At 41.8% G+C, this 18,120-nt stretch overlaps 2 protein-coding genes across 3 annotated transcripts; one reads left to right on the top strand and one right to left on the bottom strand.

Moving 5' to 3' along the window:
* Positions 1-150: 150 nt before the first annotated feature.
* Positions 151-11,772, top strand: cab39l (calcium binding protein 39-like). 2 transcript variants are annotated; one of them, XM_034217321.1, is made up of 9 exons: positions 151-342; positions 6,660-6,786; positions 7,297-7,461; positions 7,653-7,771; positions 7,923-8,091; positions 8,208-8,267; positions 8,853-8,918; positions 9,023-9,166; positions 9,330-11,772. In XM_034217321.1, the coding sequence occupies exons 2-9, from the start codon at positions 6,685-6,687 to the stop codon at positions 9,507-9,509; spliced, it is 1,005 nt and encodes a 334-aa protein (XP_034073212.1). In that variant the 5' UTR covers positions 151-342; positions 6,660-6,684; the 3' UTR covers positions 9,510-11,772. The 2 variants fall into 2 exon arrangements, with proteins under 2 accessions (XP_034073212.1, XP_034073214.1); XM_034217323.1 differs by having other exon boundaries at positions 151-346.
* On the bottom strand, positions 11,615-17,909 carry cdadc1 (cytidine and dCMP deaminase domain containing 1). Its single transcript, XM_034217320.1, has 11 exons — positions 17,730-17,909; positions 16,092-16,192; positions 15,812-15,989; positions 15,259-15,556; positions 14,971-15,177; positions 14,773-14,891; positions 13,512-13,561; positions 13,239-13,408; positions 12,972-13,161; positions 12,862-12,898; positions 11,615-12,596 (listed from the first exon to the last, which is right to left on the bottom strand). The coding sequence occupies exons 1-11, from the start codon at positions 17,827-17,829 to the stop codon at positions 12,499-12,501; spliced, it is 1,548 nt and encodes a 515-aa protein (XP_034073211.1). The 5' UTR covers positions 17,830-17,909; the 3' UTR covers positions 11,615-12,498.
* Positions 17,910-18,120: the final 211 nt, after the last annotated feature.

Raw genomic sequence — 18,120 nt, 5'->3', positions numbered from 1 at the left:
AATTTAGGAAGTATTTGGATTAATAGTAAATCTGTGTTTCATATGTATACTTTCAATTTCCTTAATGGTTCCATTTCTTTAATAAAACCACGGTTCACGTAGTTTTTATTGTGAAAGTGCACACCGGAAGTGAGTAATTGTATTCCCGCTAGTTTAACAGACTACTGGAAAGCGACCAGATGGAATTCAGCACTGGCTTCTTAACAGATTCCGCACATTTTAAATTGTATCGCACACATTTTTTAGCGGACTTTCCTGGCATTTGACAAGCCCTGGCGTGACTACAAGGGTCTGTGAAGCGGGGACAGAAGAAGACATTTAAAGACCCAACATCTTCCCACTGTAGGTATCATTTCTAGTCCATAATAATGTCGAAGAGAGAGGGGTGTAGCCTTGTTAAATCACGTTGTGTGGGACTGTTTATGCGGCCTAATGTGTCATTTACTGCCTACAGCTTGTATTGCTTTACACACTGTCGTTCACGGGGTCTTTAATTCTCCAGCAACACATATACAGTGTGTGTTTTTTGTGTTCGTTTTTTTTTACCTCCTTGCTATGTTACTTTAGACGACCAGAGTCATGCTGGCAAGAATGAAAACAACGCAGCTTCCGGTCCCATTTTCACAATAAAACGTGTGTTCCAATGATCTAGTCCTGATATTATTAGTACATTAATTAATGCATTTATATCTCACGATTGACCTACATTTTTACAACTATTAAATTGATTAATTTAAGAAATATTTGACAGATTGATCAATATGAATAACTAATAATGAAAGCAGTTGTGATTGTACAGCAGTGTGCATAGTCATATTTTACAGCTCTTTCTGACTTCAATTATATGTACTAATATTCCTAATGCCTATGCTAGGGTTAGACTCTGGTTGTTGATTTGTTCTTTTCTCTTTAAATTCTTATATACACAAAACTGCAGCAATGTGTGTGTGTGTGTGTGTGTGTGTGTGTGTGTGTGTGTGTGTGTGTATGTGTGTGTGTGTGTGTGTGAGCCTGCTGTTGAAAGACATGTACTACCGTCACGCCCCTCCATCGTTTATTGCATCACCAATTGCATTTAAAATCTGATTATATATGACAAGTGGGTTTTCTCTATACCTGTAACTTTCCTTTTGGAGGCATACAAGCTTCTCAAAAGCATATTTTACATTTGAGGCGGTCACAACACCCCTTTGTTCTCCATTGAAAGTTTAAAAGGAGGAATTGTTCTCACATCATTATGAACCTCAGGAATGGATGAGCTGATGTTTGTCCTTTTCAGACAGCGGTCCTCTCCGGTTGCCTCGGAGAGAACAATCTCCCTGTGACGTCTACAGAGAACATTTCTTTGTAGCTTGAGATGGATGGATTGTGATGGAGATCAAACCCTCATTGCTCCCTCTGACAAGATACAAAACAGGGTTTTTCTAAGACTTAATGAATTTGATTACCTTCGTTCAAGGCTCTTTAAAAGTCAAATTGAAGGTGTTTGATTCAAGAACTACTCAAACGCCTTAATTTGACTAAAAAGGTCTTTGTTTCATTTAATCTGGCTGAGTATTTAAGGGTTAAACATCCTCCTTTCTCCTCCAGTTCTATCATGAAAAGGAAATACTGTCAGTTTAAAAGCCGCCACCTATGTTCTTGTTTGAAAGGTGCATTCATCACATTGTTGAAAGCCTACAGGTTTGCAAGCATGCCTTAAATCTGTAGGTTAAGCAAAAAAAAACATGTTGAACCAGGAAATTTTAACCTATGCAAGAAAGACAAATGTGAAACCAGTTTTTTAGCATGTGCCGAGAAATGACCAGCTTGTATTCACTGCTTCTGACACATTGGCATAGGTGTGACGGATAACCATCTTGCTTCACTGGGATGACTTGGCGTTAGTCATCAGTGCCAGTGTTACTACATGTTCCTGTGTTACCGTCATCTGAAGCGCCACAAAGCACCGTGCTGCGTGGCGATTGATGAGAAGATTGGTATCCATGTGTCACAAGACGGGACAACTTGTTATTTTATTATTTTAGTGGTGGATTTTTAGTATTTGTCTAGCTCGAAATGTCTCTGAGTTTTGGGGAATTGCTGTCTTTCTTTGTTGTATGTGACTTTAAACTTTAAATCCTTAGGTATTAGACGGAGAAAACAAGCATATTGAAGATGAAACGTTTGTTTATAGTCACGTTTTCACCATTTTATGACTTTTTAAACACAAAACAGTTCATCAAAAGCTAAAATACTTTCTTTAAGTCTTTAAGGAAATCATACAGAAGATTATTATCATAAATACTGTTTACAGGAACCTCTCATTGTGACCTACCTAAGGTGTCTAAGAGTGGATTTATTCATTTTAAGAGATTATAATTTTGGCCCTACTGCTTTATTTGTATATCCTTATTTAAGTCTCTCATAATTACAGCTGAACATGTAATATATTTGGGGCAGTGTGCAGCCTTTTCTCTGCTCGCTGAGTGTTCAGAGGGTTCAGTGGGCACCAGATTAATTCCATTACGTAACATTTAGTCAGTCTTAAGCAGTGGAAATGAAGGCTTCGCAGGAATATAGAGCCTTAAGCTCTCCAGGACTTAAAGACGTGTTATTAAACGGACCATTTTAGTACTGTTTTAATAATCAGAATGTTTAGCTTCAGCTGCAGCAACACCGAGGGGGAGTTTGAACTTCTGATAGTTTACAATATGATAAGGTTATAAAGTCCCCCTCTTTTGATAAGTACTTCCTCATTGCCTGCTTATCCTTGGACAAATATTGACTGGGTCTGAGTTATGTAAGCGTGACGTAACACAATGAAGGGACTAAAGCAGCGGTATCAAACTCAATTTCATCGCGGGCCACATCAGCACTCAAAGGGCTGGTTGTAACTATATAACTATACATATATAAATATATAATATACATAAAATAATGTATTATATTACATCATTGCCTCTGCATTGGATTATTATCGGATAGGGCAATAACTTCATCATTAACTACGTCTGAAAGCAGAAGACCAGGGCAAATAATTGCAAGTCTCTTCAGTGCCATGTCACAAAATGAGATGCATTGTGGGACATGTAGTTTATGGGCAACCTGCTTCTGTAAAGTGGCATGTGACCATGTATTATATTCTTTGCAAGCTCTTGCGGGCCACATAGAAATGAAGTTGCGGGCCGGATTTGGCCCCCGGGCCTTGAGTTTGACACCCCTGGATTAAAGGGTATTTTAGGTATTTTCTGTTTTGAGAATCTTAAGGTTGACTTTATGAAATGTTTTGTGCACTCAGCAGCTTGTGGACAAAGTGTTTCTGCGTTTCCCTGACGTTATGTTCCACGGGACGATGCCATTGTCTGTGTTTTGAGGTAAAAGCTTAAAAAAACATCCCGTTAGAAACAAAGTATTTAGTGCTTCTTTTATTAAAACTCTTAAAATCACTATTTCTGCACAAACTGAGAGGTCGGAGGCTACAAATCACTAAATAACCTCAGCTGAGTTTCTGCTTATGTCAGGTGAAAACCTTGTGATTCTCATTTCAGCTGTTTTTTTGCTGGCACTGAAAAACAATCCTCCTCTTTTCCTTTGTGAAATCTCAGGCTATTAATCGAGCTGCTTGTTGGGTTTTCTGTCATATAATGGGATTGTGACAATTGATGGAATATATATGTCGTGCAGCTTTGAGTTTACCACTTTGTTTAAGTATTGTCAGGGGAAATGAGTAGGATTGTGTCTGAGCAAATCATTGACCATTTAAACACTCGTACATTTTCTCTGCATCCAATGCAATTTGGCTTTAGGCAAAGCAAGGCAAGTTTATTTATATAGCACCGTGTAACAATACCGTGTAGCTGTCACGTTTGAAGGGACGAAATCGTGACATCTTCACGTCTCCCAGCATGGTAAATCGTCACATGTTCACGTCTTTCCGTGATACCGGGTTGGTTTATTTATATAGGCAAGGCAAGTTTATTTATATAGCACCTTTCAACACAAGGCAATTCAAAGTGCTTTACAAAAAATGAAAGACATTAAGAAAAGGGCATTTAAAATCAGTCATTAAAAAGAAAAGCTAATAAAATAAACATTAAAAGAAAAAATACATGGATAAAAGTTACAGTGCAGTTTAAGATGTGAATAGTTCAATTAAAAGCAGTGACAAAAAGAAAAGTCTTTAGTCTGGATTTAAAAGTAGCGGCAAAATACTCAACAGAGACCGCCAACTGTTTTTTCACAGAACAAATCAATGGATAAAGGTGGTGTTGTAGGAGCTGTGTTTCTTGACCTAAAAAAGGCTTTTGACACTGTTAATCATAAAATACTCATATCTAAGCTTTCCAGTTTGAACTTTTCTTCACAAACGAATCGTATTTGTTAAACCGATCTCAGTATGTGAGAGTTCAAAATCTTGAATCTGCTGACCTTCGTCTTTCGACAGGGGTCCCACAAGGTTCAATCCTGGGACCATTACTATTTCCGCTCTATATAAATGATTTACCATCTGTATGTCCTGACGCAAACATCCAAATGTATGCAGATGACACTGTAATATATGTACATGGAAGCAATATGACACAAGTGGCTAATGAACTGACAAACACCATGGTGCATGTCACAACTTGGTTGGTTTGCAACTAAATATTTGTAAAACAGTATGCATCTTCTTCACCAAAGCAAAGTCAGATGTTTTTGTATCAGGCTACAGGTGGTGTCACAATACAAGTACCTTGGAGTCATGATTGATTCAACACTCAATTTCAAGGCTCAGGTTAAACAAATATGTAATAGGGTCAAATTCAATCGAATTTTAGGTTCACCAGAGATTTCAATTGAGGCATCTCTGATGTACACACACTCTATGGTTCTCTCACACATCACCTACTGTTTAACTACCTGGTCACATGCCAGTACAACAACATTAAAACCACTGGAGTCATTGTACAAACAAACACTCAAAATACTGGACAACAAATCTGTTTTTTCGCATCACTGTCCAATACTCAAACATACAACTTGCTAAGCTGAGAAAACCTCATTAAACAAATGCTTGCCTTTTTTTACAAGATTGTCAACGGCCTTACCTCACCTCCTCTTAGACAGTTTATTAACATACGCACAACTAGGGTAACAAGAGGTGCAGCGAGAGGAGATTGCATTATTCCACTCAGAAAAAGTTCTTTCAGTCAGTCTTCATTTTCTGTTAAAGCTGCTCAGCGATGGAACTCAATCCCACCTCCAATCAGACACCAGACCACATTCACTTTATTTAAATCCCAACTCAAAATCTGGTTAGTGAGGAATCAGCTCTGCCAACACTGACCCAATCTCCTGCTCCGTACAACCCACTGCCTGTGTTTTAACATGTTCTTTTGTTTTGTTTTAATGTTCTGCATTTTAAATTGTTTTATTTAAGTATCCCAGTAATGTCTGTTGCATGTTTTAAATGTATTGTATTTACTTGTTTAAAATGAAATGTGTTTTAGGTTGACTTTTAAAATCTGTCCAGGGACTACAGATGAAAAATAGCTTCTTGGCTAACTCTGGCACGTTTACAGGAATGCTCATTAATGAGAGGCCTTATTATGCTAATGCTCTAAGTACCTTTTATTAGCAGGCAAACCTGTCTTGCAGATACCTGTTTTATACCCCCATTGGTCAGGTTTTCAGGAAGCAGGTCAGGGGGAGCGGCAGTAGAGGAATGGAGGTGGGAGTGGGAGTTTAGAGGAAGGGTACGCACTTTTACATTCCCAGATGAGGATTAGCAGTCACAAGTTCTCCGCCTGCTCCTGACCCGACCTGATTTTGAAGCTTTCTGCTACCTTTACAAACACACACACACACACACACACACACACACACACACACACACACACACACACACACACACACACACACACACACACACACACACACACACACACACACACACACACACACACACACACACACTGGACGTGACCCTGTGTGTGTTGGAATTACATTTCCCTTCATTCATGTCCTGCATGGCTGGATTGTACATTCAGTCTATTTGCACACTTTACTGTGCTGTAGATTTCAATTCAAATGGATAAAAGTGTGACGTTAATTAGCTCTCAATAACTAATACTGACAGCATGCTTTTATAATTTATTGTAAATGTATTAAAAACCAGAAACAACATTTTGTTTTGGAGGATCCTGAGGTTTCCAAAACAGTCCCTTCCAAACAAATCTCTCATTGTTTTCTAGGTGTTATGTAACAACTGCAGATATTGACTTTGCATATCTCAAGAGTGAGTCTTCAAAGAGGCTTCATTTGTCAAACCTAGCACACACATAGCGTATTTAGTGTAACATCTGTATCTTAAATCATTAAACATTGAACTCCAATTAGCCCACTCCACCAATCTCCGTCTTTTCTTATCGCTTTGCTTGAGAGCCCCCTAGTGTCAGAAAATGACATACTTCCGTGTTAATATTTAAAAGCTCAGTATTTGTTGGATTCTCAGTCAATATTATGTAATGTTTTGTAGGAAAACTGGCACGCTCTTAAATGTCACAGAAATGTTATGAAGCTCCCGCATGGCCAGGGAAGAAAGTCCGTCATGAACTGACTCCATTTCACTTTTGTGGTTTTATCCAGCTTTCCATTGACTTGCTCATTCAGTCGTGTGTGTGTGTTTTCTCCCGTAGGTCCCAAGGCGAGTGTGTGTCCATCATGCCGCTGTTTGGTAGATCCCAGAAGAGTCCGGCGGAAATCGTCAAGACCCTGAAGGAAAACATGACCATCCTGGTCAAACAGGATAAGAAGACAGACAAGGTAGCAAAGTGTGTGTGTGTGTGTGTGTGTGTGTGTGTGTGTGTGTTTGTGTGTGTGTGTATCTGTGTGTTTGTGTGTGTGTGTTTGTGTATCTGTGTGTTTGTGTGTGTGTGTATCTGTGTGTTTGTGTCTGTGTAAATGTCCATGGGCCCGATGGTGACAGTCCTTTGTGAAATTGGACCTGTCATCTCCTGACAGTTCACCGTCGAGAAAGTTTAGACTCTCACACACACACACACACACACACACACACACACACACACACACACACACACACACACACACACACACACACACACACACACACACACACACAAGCCAAGATCAAGCTCAACTCAGTTTCTCCTCTTTTCTCTTCCCCTCCTCTCTTCCCTCTCTCTTCCCTCTCTCTTCCCTCTCTCTTCCCTCTCTCTTCCCTCTCTCTTCCCTCTCTCTTCCCTCTCTCTTCCCTCCTCTCTTCCCTCTCTCTTCCCTCTCTCTTCCCTCTCTCTTCCCTCTCTTGCTCTCCAGGCGTCTGAGGAAGTGTCGAAGTGTCTGGTGTCCATGAAGGAGATCCTGTACGGCAGCAACGATAAGGAGCCTCACACGGAGACGGTGGCCCAGCTGGCCCAGGAGCTGTACAACAGCGGGCTGCTGCTGTCGCTGGTGAAGAACCTGCAGGTCATCGACTTCGAGGTGAGAGTCTGCCCTCCATTATCCTCTTTGAATCATTTGAAACCAGGATTTCGTGAGAATGTCTTATGTCTAATTGTGTGTGTGTGTGTGTGTGTGTGTGTGTGTGTGTGTGTGTGTGTGTGTGTGTGTGTGTGTGTGTGTGTGTGTGTGTGTGTGTGTGTGTGTGTGTGTGTGTGTGTGTGATATTCTAGGGCAAGAAGGATGTGTGTCAGATCTTCAACAACATCCTGAGGAGGCAGATCGGGACGAGGAGTCCCACCGTGGAATATTTCTGTTCCCACCCAGAGGTGCTCTTCATCCTGCTGAATGGGTGAGACACACACACACACACACACACACACACACACACACACACACACACACACACACACACACACACACACACACACATAGATACAGGCTTTACCTACATAACGGTCCTGTAAGAGGAGACTTAAACAGCCTCTCTGAATTTGTGAAAGTTACGAGACGCCCCAGTCAGCGTTGAATTGCGGGATCATGCTGAGGGAGTGCATTCGCCACGAGCCGCTCGCCAAGATCATCCTGCACTCCAGTGATTTCTACAAATTCTTCCTTTACGTGGAGATGTCCACCTTCGACATCGCCTCCGACGCCTTCGCCACCTTCAAGGTACGAGACTGAGTTCAAGTCTATGTATCAGAAGATCTTATTATTTTATATTTTTGTTGCACTGTTACAGAAGAGGATTAGGGCCGCATGTGAACGTTTTCCATCTTTCTCCACAGGATCTCCTGACAAGACACAAAGTGCTTGTGGCTGAATACCTGGAGCAGAACTACGAAGCTGTGAGTGATTAATCTGGTAAACACATGTAAAAACCACAGCACATGTTAATGCAAGTCGTCCATGTTATTTTGAACCAGCGTTACCAGGTGGAACTTTTTTTTACTTGCATCATTCCTGACCACATGCATGCAAGACTCCCACGAAACATCAGCCACAGAGACACACATAAACACTGCTCTACATGAACACACACACACACACACACACACACACACCATGTATACATCACTTCAGGGGACATTACATTGACTTACATGCATTTCCTGGAGACTTATCCTAACCTTAACCATAACCAACACATGCCTAACCCTTACCCTTAACCTTACCCTAACCAAGTCTTCACCCTAAAATTAATGATGTCCCCATAAGGATGGTAATGCTAGGACACACACACACACACACACACACACACACACACACACACACACACACACACACACACACACACACACACACACACACACAACCAGATCAGGTTATAGCCTCTCTCAACAAGCCTTAAGTCTCAAATCCAACCTATTAATAGTTAAATTCACCAGTGTGTTAATAAAGTATTATAATACATTTTGTTAATGTAATCGCAGGTGTTTACAGACTACGAGAAGCTGCTGCACTCTGAGAACTACGTCACCAAGCGGCAGTCTCTAAAGGTTTGACTCTATTTTAAATTGTAGGGCGATGTATACGATATCTATAACGGAGCCATTAAACCCTCACACTATCTCCCTTACCCATCGCTATGATCTTCTCTCAGCTGCTGGGCGAGCTGCTGCTGGACAGACACAACTTCACGGTGATGACGCGCTACATCAGCAAGCCGGAGAACCTGAAGCTGATGATGAACCTGCTGCGAGACAAGAGCCCCAACATCCAGTTTGAAGCCTTCCACGTCTTCAAGGTACAACACCACCCTTCTATTATTAAATATCTAATAACAAAGATGTATTCATGTCAGGTAGGATTGGTCATAAGTATGGAGCTGTACAGTTACTGTTTTGCGTACTAAAACCCAGACACAGTTTGTCTCCGTGTGTTAAATGTTTTCTTCCTGTCTTCTTCAGGTTTTCGTAGCGAACCCCAACAAGACGCAGCCCATCATCGACATCCTGCTCAAGAACCAGACCAAACTAATCGACTTCCTGAGCAACTTCCAGAAGGATCGCACGGACGACGAGCAGTTCAACGACGAGAAGACCTACCTAATCAAACAGATCCGGGATCTGAAGAAGCCGGCCTCCTAGAGAAGCCCCTCAACCCCAACTTTTTACCGATAGGATAAAAAAAAAAAAACACACACATTAACAATAACGGTTACTCTATTTCAAAGAAAATCTTTTCTTTGTTGGTTCATTTGAAACACTAGTTCTCTATCACTGATCTTTGCTTTTGTAAATGTTTCTCATGAGGTCTTTGTTTGTTTTCCATCTGTAGCATGTCGTGCCACAACTCATGGTGTTGAAGGCATTCGCTCTGCTGGGAGAACCAGCGCTTACAAATCCTTTTTGTAATGCGAACAGTCACCAGATGCAGTCTCTACACATGGATTGATTTCTAACTGTTTAAGGGAAGTAGCTGCAAATCAAAAACAACTAGAATAATGAAGAATTTCTGCTTTTTTTTTGTTTTTTCAGCAAAAAAACATATTCTCAGTCATCGCTCAAAGCTTCGTTAGCCAAAAAGCAACATTTAGCTGCTAGACGTCCTTATTGTAAAGTCCACTGAGACAAATATTACATTTGTGATATTAGGCTGTATAAATAATAATAATAATAATAATTTCAATTTATATAGCGCCTTTCACGAAACCCAAGGACGCTTTACAATGGGAAGTAACACAACAAAAAGTAATAATAATCATACAGATACATAGGCTGAAGAAAACAAAACAGGAACAGGTTGCTGAGTACTGTATATTAGTTGAGGCCAAAGGCCTGAGTGAACAGATGGTGTTTGAGGTGTTTTTTGAAGGTGTCCAGAGTGTCTGCATTCCTGATTGCAGAGGGGAGAGGATTCCAGAGGGTGGGGGCTGCGACACTGAAGGCTCTGTTGCCAAATGTTTTCAGCTTGGAGCGCTGGATGGAGAGCAGCCCTTTGTCAGAGGACCGCAGGTGACGAGAGGGGGTGTAGGGCTGAAGGAGGTCAGAGATGTAAATAAACATTGATTGATAGTTAATTAAACATGGGACAGGATTAAGTAGACCTTTGAGATTAAGAGTGTACTACAAGATAAATACATTGGACTATGATCTAAGGGATGCTTTTTAATCATCTGTAATCGGATAACCAATCACAACAGAGAAACAACCTGGAAATCAGCATAATAGGGCCTCTTTGAAGCTCTCGAATATTTGGCAATATCGAGACTGAGAATAGACGTTTTGAGAGAACTGGTTTCAGTGACTGTTGACCGAAAAGTGTAGGAGTATTTCATTTGAGGGCCTTCTTAGTGGAACATGCTATGGGCACAGCTTCCTTTTGATCACTGGTTCTCTTCGCTGGTGGCTGTATGATACATAATATGTTAATCTTAAGCGGATCACTGCTTGAGGGTTAATTTTTTTATATATAGTTTCATTTCTTGTCATGTACAGTGTATGGTTTGTACACCTGAAGTGAGTGCCATTGTGAGTGGGAACGTTGTTTTGATTTGGATCTGACGTTGGTGTTAGAAACCAGCGAGAGGATCCAGAGGTGCCTTTTTGGTTTGGTGTGTTTTGTATTTCCAGTATCTTTCTAGGGGAGCTTAATTGTTATGTTAATGAGAATATGCTCTGGACAGAACATATCTGTTGTGATTAAGCAGTGAACTTCTCAACTCACTATACTTGAGTTACGCTGTCATAGAAACGTTTTGAACTTTTTCAAGCTGATGCCATCGTGTACAGACCAGGGGCTTTACGGTTTCCGTTGATTTAACGTTCAAATTACAAACTGTGTTGGTGAAGAAATCAGCGGGAACGTTATCGCAGAGTGAGGCCAAAGTTTGAACTGAGAAATGTAACTGTGAAAAATCCACATGTAGTAAAAAAAAAAAAAATGCGGTTGTTTATATATTTGAATAATAATGAAAATTGACATTGGCACTTCAATTATAGGAAATGTTTGAATTTATTCTCCAATTGATATTTGATCTGCATCCACAGGAGTCTCTTTAATCAGGACACGGACTAATTGAACCATTAAAATATGTCATTGAGTCCGAATGGATGACAGTAACAGTCTTGAATCTGGAAAAATAATTCAGCCTTTTTTGTCGTCTGGGTTTAAAACAAAAAACAATCCCAGCCCTTTGTTAGTGCTTCAAGCTGTGACATATCGTACTAACATGCAAAAGTAGACCAACCAGTTTAACTTGAGCCAAACTCACCCACGTTTTTATTTCGCCAACAAAAGAACAATTAGCAACTCCACATTATCCTCTCTCTCTCTCTCAAGGCCGCCTCCTTATTTTCCACATTGATGCTATTGTACCACATTCACAACAAATAAAAGGATGGGAATGCATGCTCTGTGTGCGGGTGCTCATTTGTTGTCAACTGTAGTGCAATGGAAATGTATTGTCTCAAGCTTTAAATGATTGATAACTGTATTCTAAAGAAACATTGGATTATTGTAGTTGTGCTGACGGAGAGAAAAAGAAGTGAAATACATTACAAAAACTTTCTTCAAGCTGCTTCAATAGATTAGCAATATGATTTTAGGCTGCAATATTGTCACCGCAGCAGCCCTTCAGTCAACATTGCATACTTAAACAGTATGGATGTCTTTATGTGCAACAATTTTAATTATTCAGCTCTTGTATACAAAAATAAAATGACATCACAGCATCACTATAAAACTATTTAAAATATATCATTTTTTAGTAGTTTCCCTTCTCCCATCCATCCATTCATGGTTCCCCTTAGAGGTGTTCATGTTTCTTCTCCAATTGAATCCTTAAAAGACACAAGACTGTCCTCCCCTCACAGCAGCCTCTTATTGAAATATAAAGTTTTACAGTCACTTTTAACCATTTGTTTTGTACAGATTACTGTTGTTGACACGTAAACATGCAGCAGGGAGAGATGTTGATATTCTGATTCCACAACATAGACTACTTTCACACTTCTTAACAGCAAATAAATACAAATATAGTGCAGCACAGATTTGTCCCAGTCCTAGCCTTATAATACCAAATCTGTGGCTAAAAAACAACGTTCTTTCTGGTTTAACCATGTATCCGTGTGGTGTTCAGCTGACGGGTGACATGTTGGATCTGTGGGTGCACAGCTTCTTGTTGCTGTGGCTCTCCTGCTCCTCCGGCCTGCCGTGCTTCGCCCCAAACCCGTCTGGAACAAAGAGAAATGCTGTGACAATAGGATTTCCCTTTAGTGTGTGGACGTCTCTAAGCGGTTGACCAATCACAACAGAGCTGGCCAGCTAACCAATCAGAGCAGACTGTGATCTCATGTCAGGAAACTGGTGAAAAGAGGTGCTCAGCACAGGCAGTATGAGAACATTAGAGCATGTAAACATGTCACAGTAGAGGCAGGAAATACTAATATGAACCTGAACATGTGCTCTTTAAAGGTGTAAAGATAATGTGGAACTTACTGGTGTGGTGAGAAGAGGCTGAAGGGCTCCTCTGCCACTGGGAAGACAGAAGAAAGTCACATTCTCCTCCATTTATCAAGACACCCACCTCAGTCCCTCTAAGTACTCACTATGAACTTGCTGATGTTCTTCAGGCTGCTGAACCTCAGGTAGGAGATCTCTCCCTTGTCCTTGTCCCTGTCCTGGTCGCTGGTGTAGATGTGTGTGATGCCGGCCCCTTGGATCAGAGGCACACACTCATCACACGGACACTTGGTGACAAACAGCATGGTGTGCTCATCCGGTTTGATGTGTCGGGTCCTGAAAGCATTAGCAAACACAGAATATGGGAGGAGGCTCCAGCGTGTTAAGACCAGATCTTTCTCTTCTCTGCTGACCTGAAGGTGAGTGCGTTCTGCTCGGCGTGGACGATGTATCTGTACTTGCGTCTCTGTCTGTCCTTCTGCTTGTTGTCCATCTGGGGGTATTCTGCATACTGTGAGCCTGTTGGGTAGGCGTTGTACCCGCAACCCACCAGGTACAGACACCCAGTCCCATCACTGCCAGCCTGCGACAAGGGAGCAGTTGCAAATGTAATAATAATAATAATAATAATAATAAGGGATAAACTAATATCCAAATCCCATCTAATGGAAGAAATGTGAGCTCACCGATGCTCCTTTGGCCCAGATGACAGCTCCAACACCCACTTTAGGATCCTCTGGAATGAAAATGACAGGTTTGCGTATAATGAGCTGGTGACAAAATGACAGGAACACTGTTTCAAATAACTGTGACCTTAAAGCCTGTCATTCAGGAGAATTAGAATAGAAATTCCCTCAGAGAAATCTTATGGTGACCTAAATAGGATAAGTGTACTGTATGCCAAAATGTCCCTTAAGTCAATATTTCTGTAAACCGCTCCACTCCACCTGTTGTGGAAATAATTATCATAAGACGCCAATTAGTAACATACAAGACAAACCTCGATGTCTGTTTACCTTCTTTAAGGACACAGGCGGCTTAGCCAATAATGTTATTGTTCCCATTCTGTGACCGGTCAATACTGGGATACAGATGGTCTGTGTTGTGGGTACACTGGGACACTTCCTTCTCTGTATTTGTGGACTCCAAGGTAAAATCTTCGAGGTCATAAGTGTCCGAGGCAAGTAGCTCTGTGCTCCCACACTGTTTAGGCTATCTCCTCAAATATGTTGTTTACTCTCTGCGAAACCAGTTAGATGGGCTGGCAAGAGAGAGGCTCTCCAGAATTGACGTGGCAACTCTACCGTGAAGTCAGAACCTCTGACTCTTGGACTTGTGATGTGAATCCTCCGGCCGTTTAACTCCAAATAAACCATCATGTGTTTGACATCAAAGCTACTGCTCTTCCCGTGTCTCCTTCCTGAGTCGGTGACTCCCACTGCATAGCTACACAGAAGTTTCCATTACACCACCCAATGCAGCTTGGCTTTCGTGCTCACCACTCCACTGAGACGGCTAACTGTGTCTTTGTGGAAAAGGTTAAATGTATGTTGGACACGAGCCCATATGTAGGTGCTGTCTTCAATTATCTCAGGAAGGCTTTTGACACTGCTGACCACCAAGTGCTTCTTACAAAGCTGACGTATTTCCATTTTTCGGCAGATTCAATACAGTGGGTTGAGTCTTACTTATCGAACAGAAAACAGACGGACAACTCGTGCAATCACCGCTAAATGCACTTTAACACAGAGGTATCTCCTCTTGCACTTTAGGTAGCTCTTGTATCTTTTCTTGCACTTTATATGTCGTTGCTGCTACATTGTATTACCATGTCATAAATACTTGTGTATGCTGCTCTTGCTCTCTTGCACTTTTTGCATATCATGTATTTTGTTTTTTGTCCCTGCCAAATAAACGATTAAATAAATCAATAAAAACCAGACAGACCTGTTCTATAAGCCAGCAGCCTGGCCTGGATGATACAATGGCGCACCACTTCTTGAGACAGTCCCTCGTGAGGAGTCTGCAGCGAGGCTACTGATGGCTCAGGGGCTAAATGCTGTTCTCTGCAACAGGAACAACAACATCAACAACAAATAGCAGCAGTGGATGGCAAACATGTGAAGAACCGTGGATGTTTCTGACCTGTAGAAGCCGTAGTGCTGCTGTGGCAGCCCGGCAGCCACTGCAGCTAACACCTCCACCAGCTCCGTCATGTTGTTCCTCAGGTTGGAGAAGTGAGGCTCCACGCAGAAGTCCTCCAGCCCCATGTGGGTTAAAATCTCCCGGTGCTGCAGGGACGTCCTCACCAGGAGCTGAGAGGAGAAATCCTTCAGGTGTCTCGTCCGCTCTCTGGAAAACAGGAAGAATGTATCCTTTTATAAGCAAACCAGGTGCTTTTTATAACCTAAACCTTAAAGGAAGGCTTGTTACCTGTTGAAGAGTTCCTCTGTGTTCAGCCCCGGATCATCGTCCTTCATCCTCTCCATGAAATCACAGTCTCTGGACGTCTCGTAGACAAACTGGGCCAGGCCGGGCGCTGGAGGCTGCAGCAGGACGCAGATGTGAGGACGGCTGTTGGACTTCAGCTTCTCCGCTGCGACGGCATCCAGCGCCGCCTCCTCAGGGATGCTGCGAGGAGGATTCTGGGAGCTGGAGGTGTTTGCAGAGCTGGACCTCAGCATGCTGACTTCAGGGTCTCCGGGCCAGAAGGAGATCTGACTGACTCCAGCTGCAGAGGAGAGTGTGATTACAATATACTGAAATGAACAACATTGTGAAAGCACTTGGAAAACTGCTGGTTTGTTTCCCTGCACTCAGACATCATGATGTCATGCTCAATTTAATGGAGCTATGACTAATCCCCATGTCGGGAAACCCTTCCCAAAAGCAGAATGCAACTTGATTAACTAACATCTAGGCTTGGGTTTAATTCCCCAACCTTTCTGTGTCTGACCACTAATCTCTGTCTGAGTCCTCTCCTCACCGTTGACGATCATCTTGAGGCAGGTGGCGCAGGGTCTCCTGGAGAAATACAGGTGGCAGTCAGCCAGGGAGGCGCCATGCTGGATGATGGCTGCCTGTCCTGCATGGAGCTCAGGTCCTGAGCAGTGGAGTCCCACCACCTTACTGTCCTGCACCACCACCAGACCCACCCTGCGGATCTGAATCACAACAGGTCTGATCACTTAACTATAACTCACTAATCTGGAGATTTGAACATTGGTTACTTCATCGTGCGTGGTCTATCTCATTGGTACACTCACCTCACTGGGCTCATCCTCTTCAGGCTGCTCCTGTGGAAACAGCTCCATCCACAGACTCAGCAAGGTAAACAGGTTTACCTTTGATAGCCTGGGGCCATGGCCTGATGCAGGGAGAGACAAAAGAAGGGTTGTCTTGTCTATTCTTAAATGCACAAGTGCCTTCATGCAAAGGTCAAATTACACTGGGTGGTGTGAGTAAGTATATGTGAAGGAGAGCAGGGGTTGATATTTTAAATGTCTCAGGTTGCTTCCACACCTTACAGTAACATGAAGTGAAGGCAGCAAGGCAGGTCCTATCACATGCATCTACTTATCATATATGTACATGAAGCCCTCATGAAGATGGTGAAGGAACTTAATACTACATGCTATTAGTAGCTGACAGCATATAAAGACACTATACGGACACTGGAGCAGAATGCCTGTAAATGAAGGGCTTCTGCAATATCATATATAAATAATAATGAACTTGATATCATAATAGGAAATCAATTATGTCTTTTTAAAATACACTCCACTTTACAAGCATTGGACTCCCTGATCCAGACTTCACTTAAACGGAGCTATCATGCAGCTATCATGATCTTTGACCCCAAGTCCGCAGGTGATCACAGCCCAGTCCTTATCAAAAGGGAGGGAGTTGAGCAGGTTACAAGTTTGAAATATTTAGGGATTTATTTTGATGCTCAGTTAGGCTGGGCCCATCAGGTGGATCAGGCATGCTCAAAGATAAGCCAGCGCCTGCATTTTCTGCGTAGGCTCGGGGTTCATGGAGTGGATAAATGCATCATGTTAATGTTCTACAGGGCAGCAATTGAGTCTATTATTCGTTATGGCATCACAACATGGTTTGGTAACTTGTCAGTTCAATCGAAATCACAACTCCAGAGCTTGATAAAAAGGGCTGGAAAAATAATTAGCATGCTTCCACCATCCTCTCTTCAGGAGATATTTGAGGAGATGGTGAGAAAGCAAGGCCGTAAAATCACATGCGACCCCAAACACATCCTGTATAGAGAGTTTGAGTTACTGCAGAAAGTATAGATTACCAAACTGTAAATTGAACAGGTATAAGTGTTCCGCTGTCAATCAAGCTGCTGAACAGTCAGAAACAATTGTGATTATGCTGTTAGGAGTTGTTGGGAGGTGCAATGTTTACAGTGTAGTGTGTGCAATCGAGAAGGTTAAATAGGGAAGTGCAATATGTGTAAATAGGTATGGATACAATAGGGATATGAGCAATTTGACGGACACTAGGTGCAATAGGGAAAGTGCAATATTTGATTATGTATGAATGCAATAGGGAAAGTTCTGTACCTGTATGTTTCTTTTTTGTTTCTTTGCCATGTGATATGTGATCTCTGTTCTGTATCTATGACTATCTATTGTCCTAAATGTTTTATGTTTATTATCTCGATGCCCAAGACGAATTTCTCCTAAGGGAGACAATAAAGCTCTATCTATCTATCTATCTATCTATCTATCTCTCTATCTATCTAATAGTAGGTTATTTACTTTTTCTTAATCATATTACTCAGAATGATTGATAGTCTGCTAGCATACACATGCCTATCGCCTGTCACAGATCAGCTGTTTAATGACAGGACGGAATAGAAACCGATGCAGCTAAACTCTCACCTTGCAGTCTGCAGTCAGTCTGCGTGCTGCTCTCTCTCGTATCTTGACCCGGCATGGACTGGTCCGGATCGGTTGGGTTCCTTATCTCGGTTCCTTCCATTAAATCCTCCAGCTATCAAATGATATGTCCTTTGACAAGAGGAAATAGCAGGATGTAAAGAGTCAATTGACCAGGTTTACAGTGTCAAGCTAGACCTGAGCTAGACACGTGAATACACGCTGTTTCCGGTGAGTTTTTTCAAAAATAAAAGCCAGGAACTGTATCAAGGCATGGGAAACAAATAAAAGCAATACAAGGAGGCGAATATGTAACATAAATATAATAAATACAACCAGGTATACTTTAAATTAAATAGGTTTCATACATTTTCAAATACATATTAACCTTAAT

Source organism: Gymnodraco acuticeps, unplaced genomic scaffold, assembly GCF_902827175.1.
Source record: "Gymnodraco acuticeps unplaced genomic scaffold, fGymAcu1.1, whole genome shotgun sequence".
Classification (NCBI taxonomy): domain Eukaryota; kingdom Metazoa; phylum Chordata; class Actinopteri; order Perciformes; family Bathydraconidae; genus Gymnodraco; species Gymnodraco acuticeps.
Note: the sequence above shows the minus strand (reverse complement) of the source record. Positions and strands in the feature narration are given on the sequence as shown.

Coding starts and splice junctions, on each gene's coding strand:
- cdadc1 (XM_034217320.1), bottom strand. CDS start 17,829: ATGGAAGGAACCGAGATAAGGAACCCAACCGATCCGGACCAGTCCATG. Junction 16,193..17,729: donor GACTGACTGCAGACTGCAAG/GTGAGAGTTTAG, acceptor TCCCTGCATCAG/GCCATGGCCCCAGGCTATCA. Junction 12,597..12,861: donor AGCCTCTTCTCACCACACCA/GTAAGTTCCACA, acceptor TCTTTGTTCCAG/ACGGGTTTGGGGCGAAGCAC.
- cab39l (XM_034217321.1), top strand. CDS start 6,685: ATGCCGCTGTTTGGTAGATCCCAGAAGAGTCCGGCGGAAATCGTCAAG. Junction 7,462..7,652: donor TGCAGGTCATCGACTTCGAG/GTGAGAGTCTGC, acceptor GTGATATTCTAG/GGCAAGAAGGATGTGTGTCA. Junction 8,919..9,022: donor CCAAGCGGCAGTCTCTAAAG/GTTTGACTCTAT, acceptor ATCTTCTCTCAG/CTGCTGGGCGAGCTGCTGCT.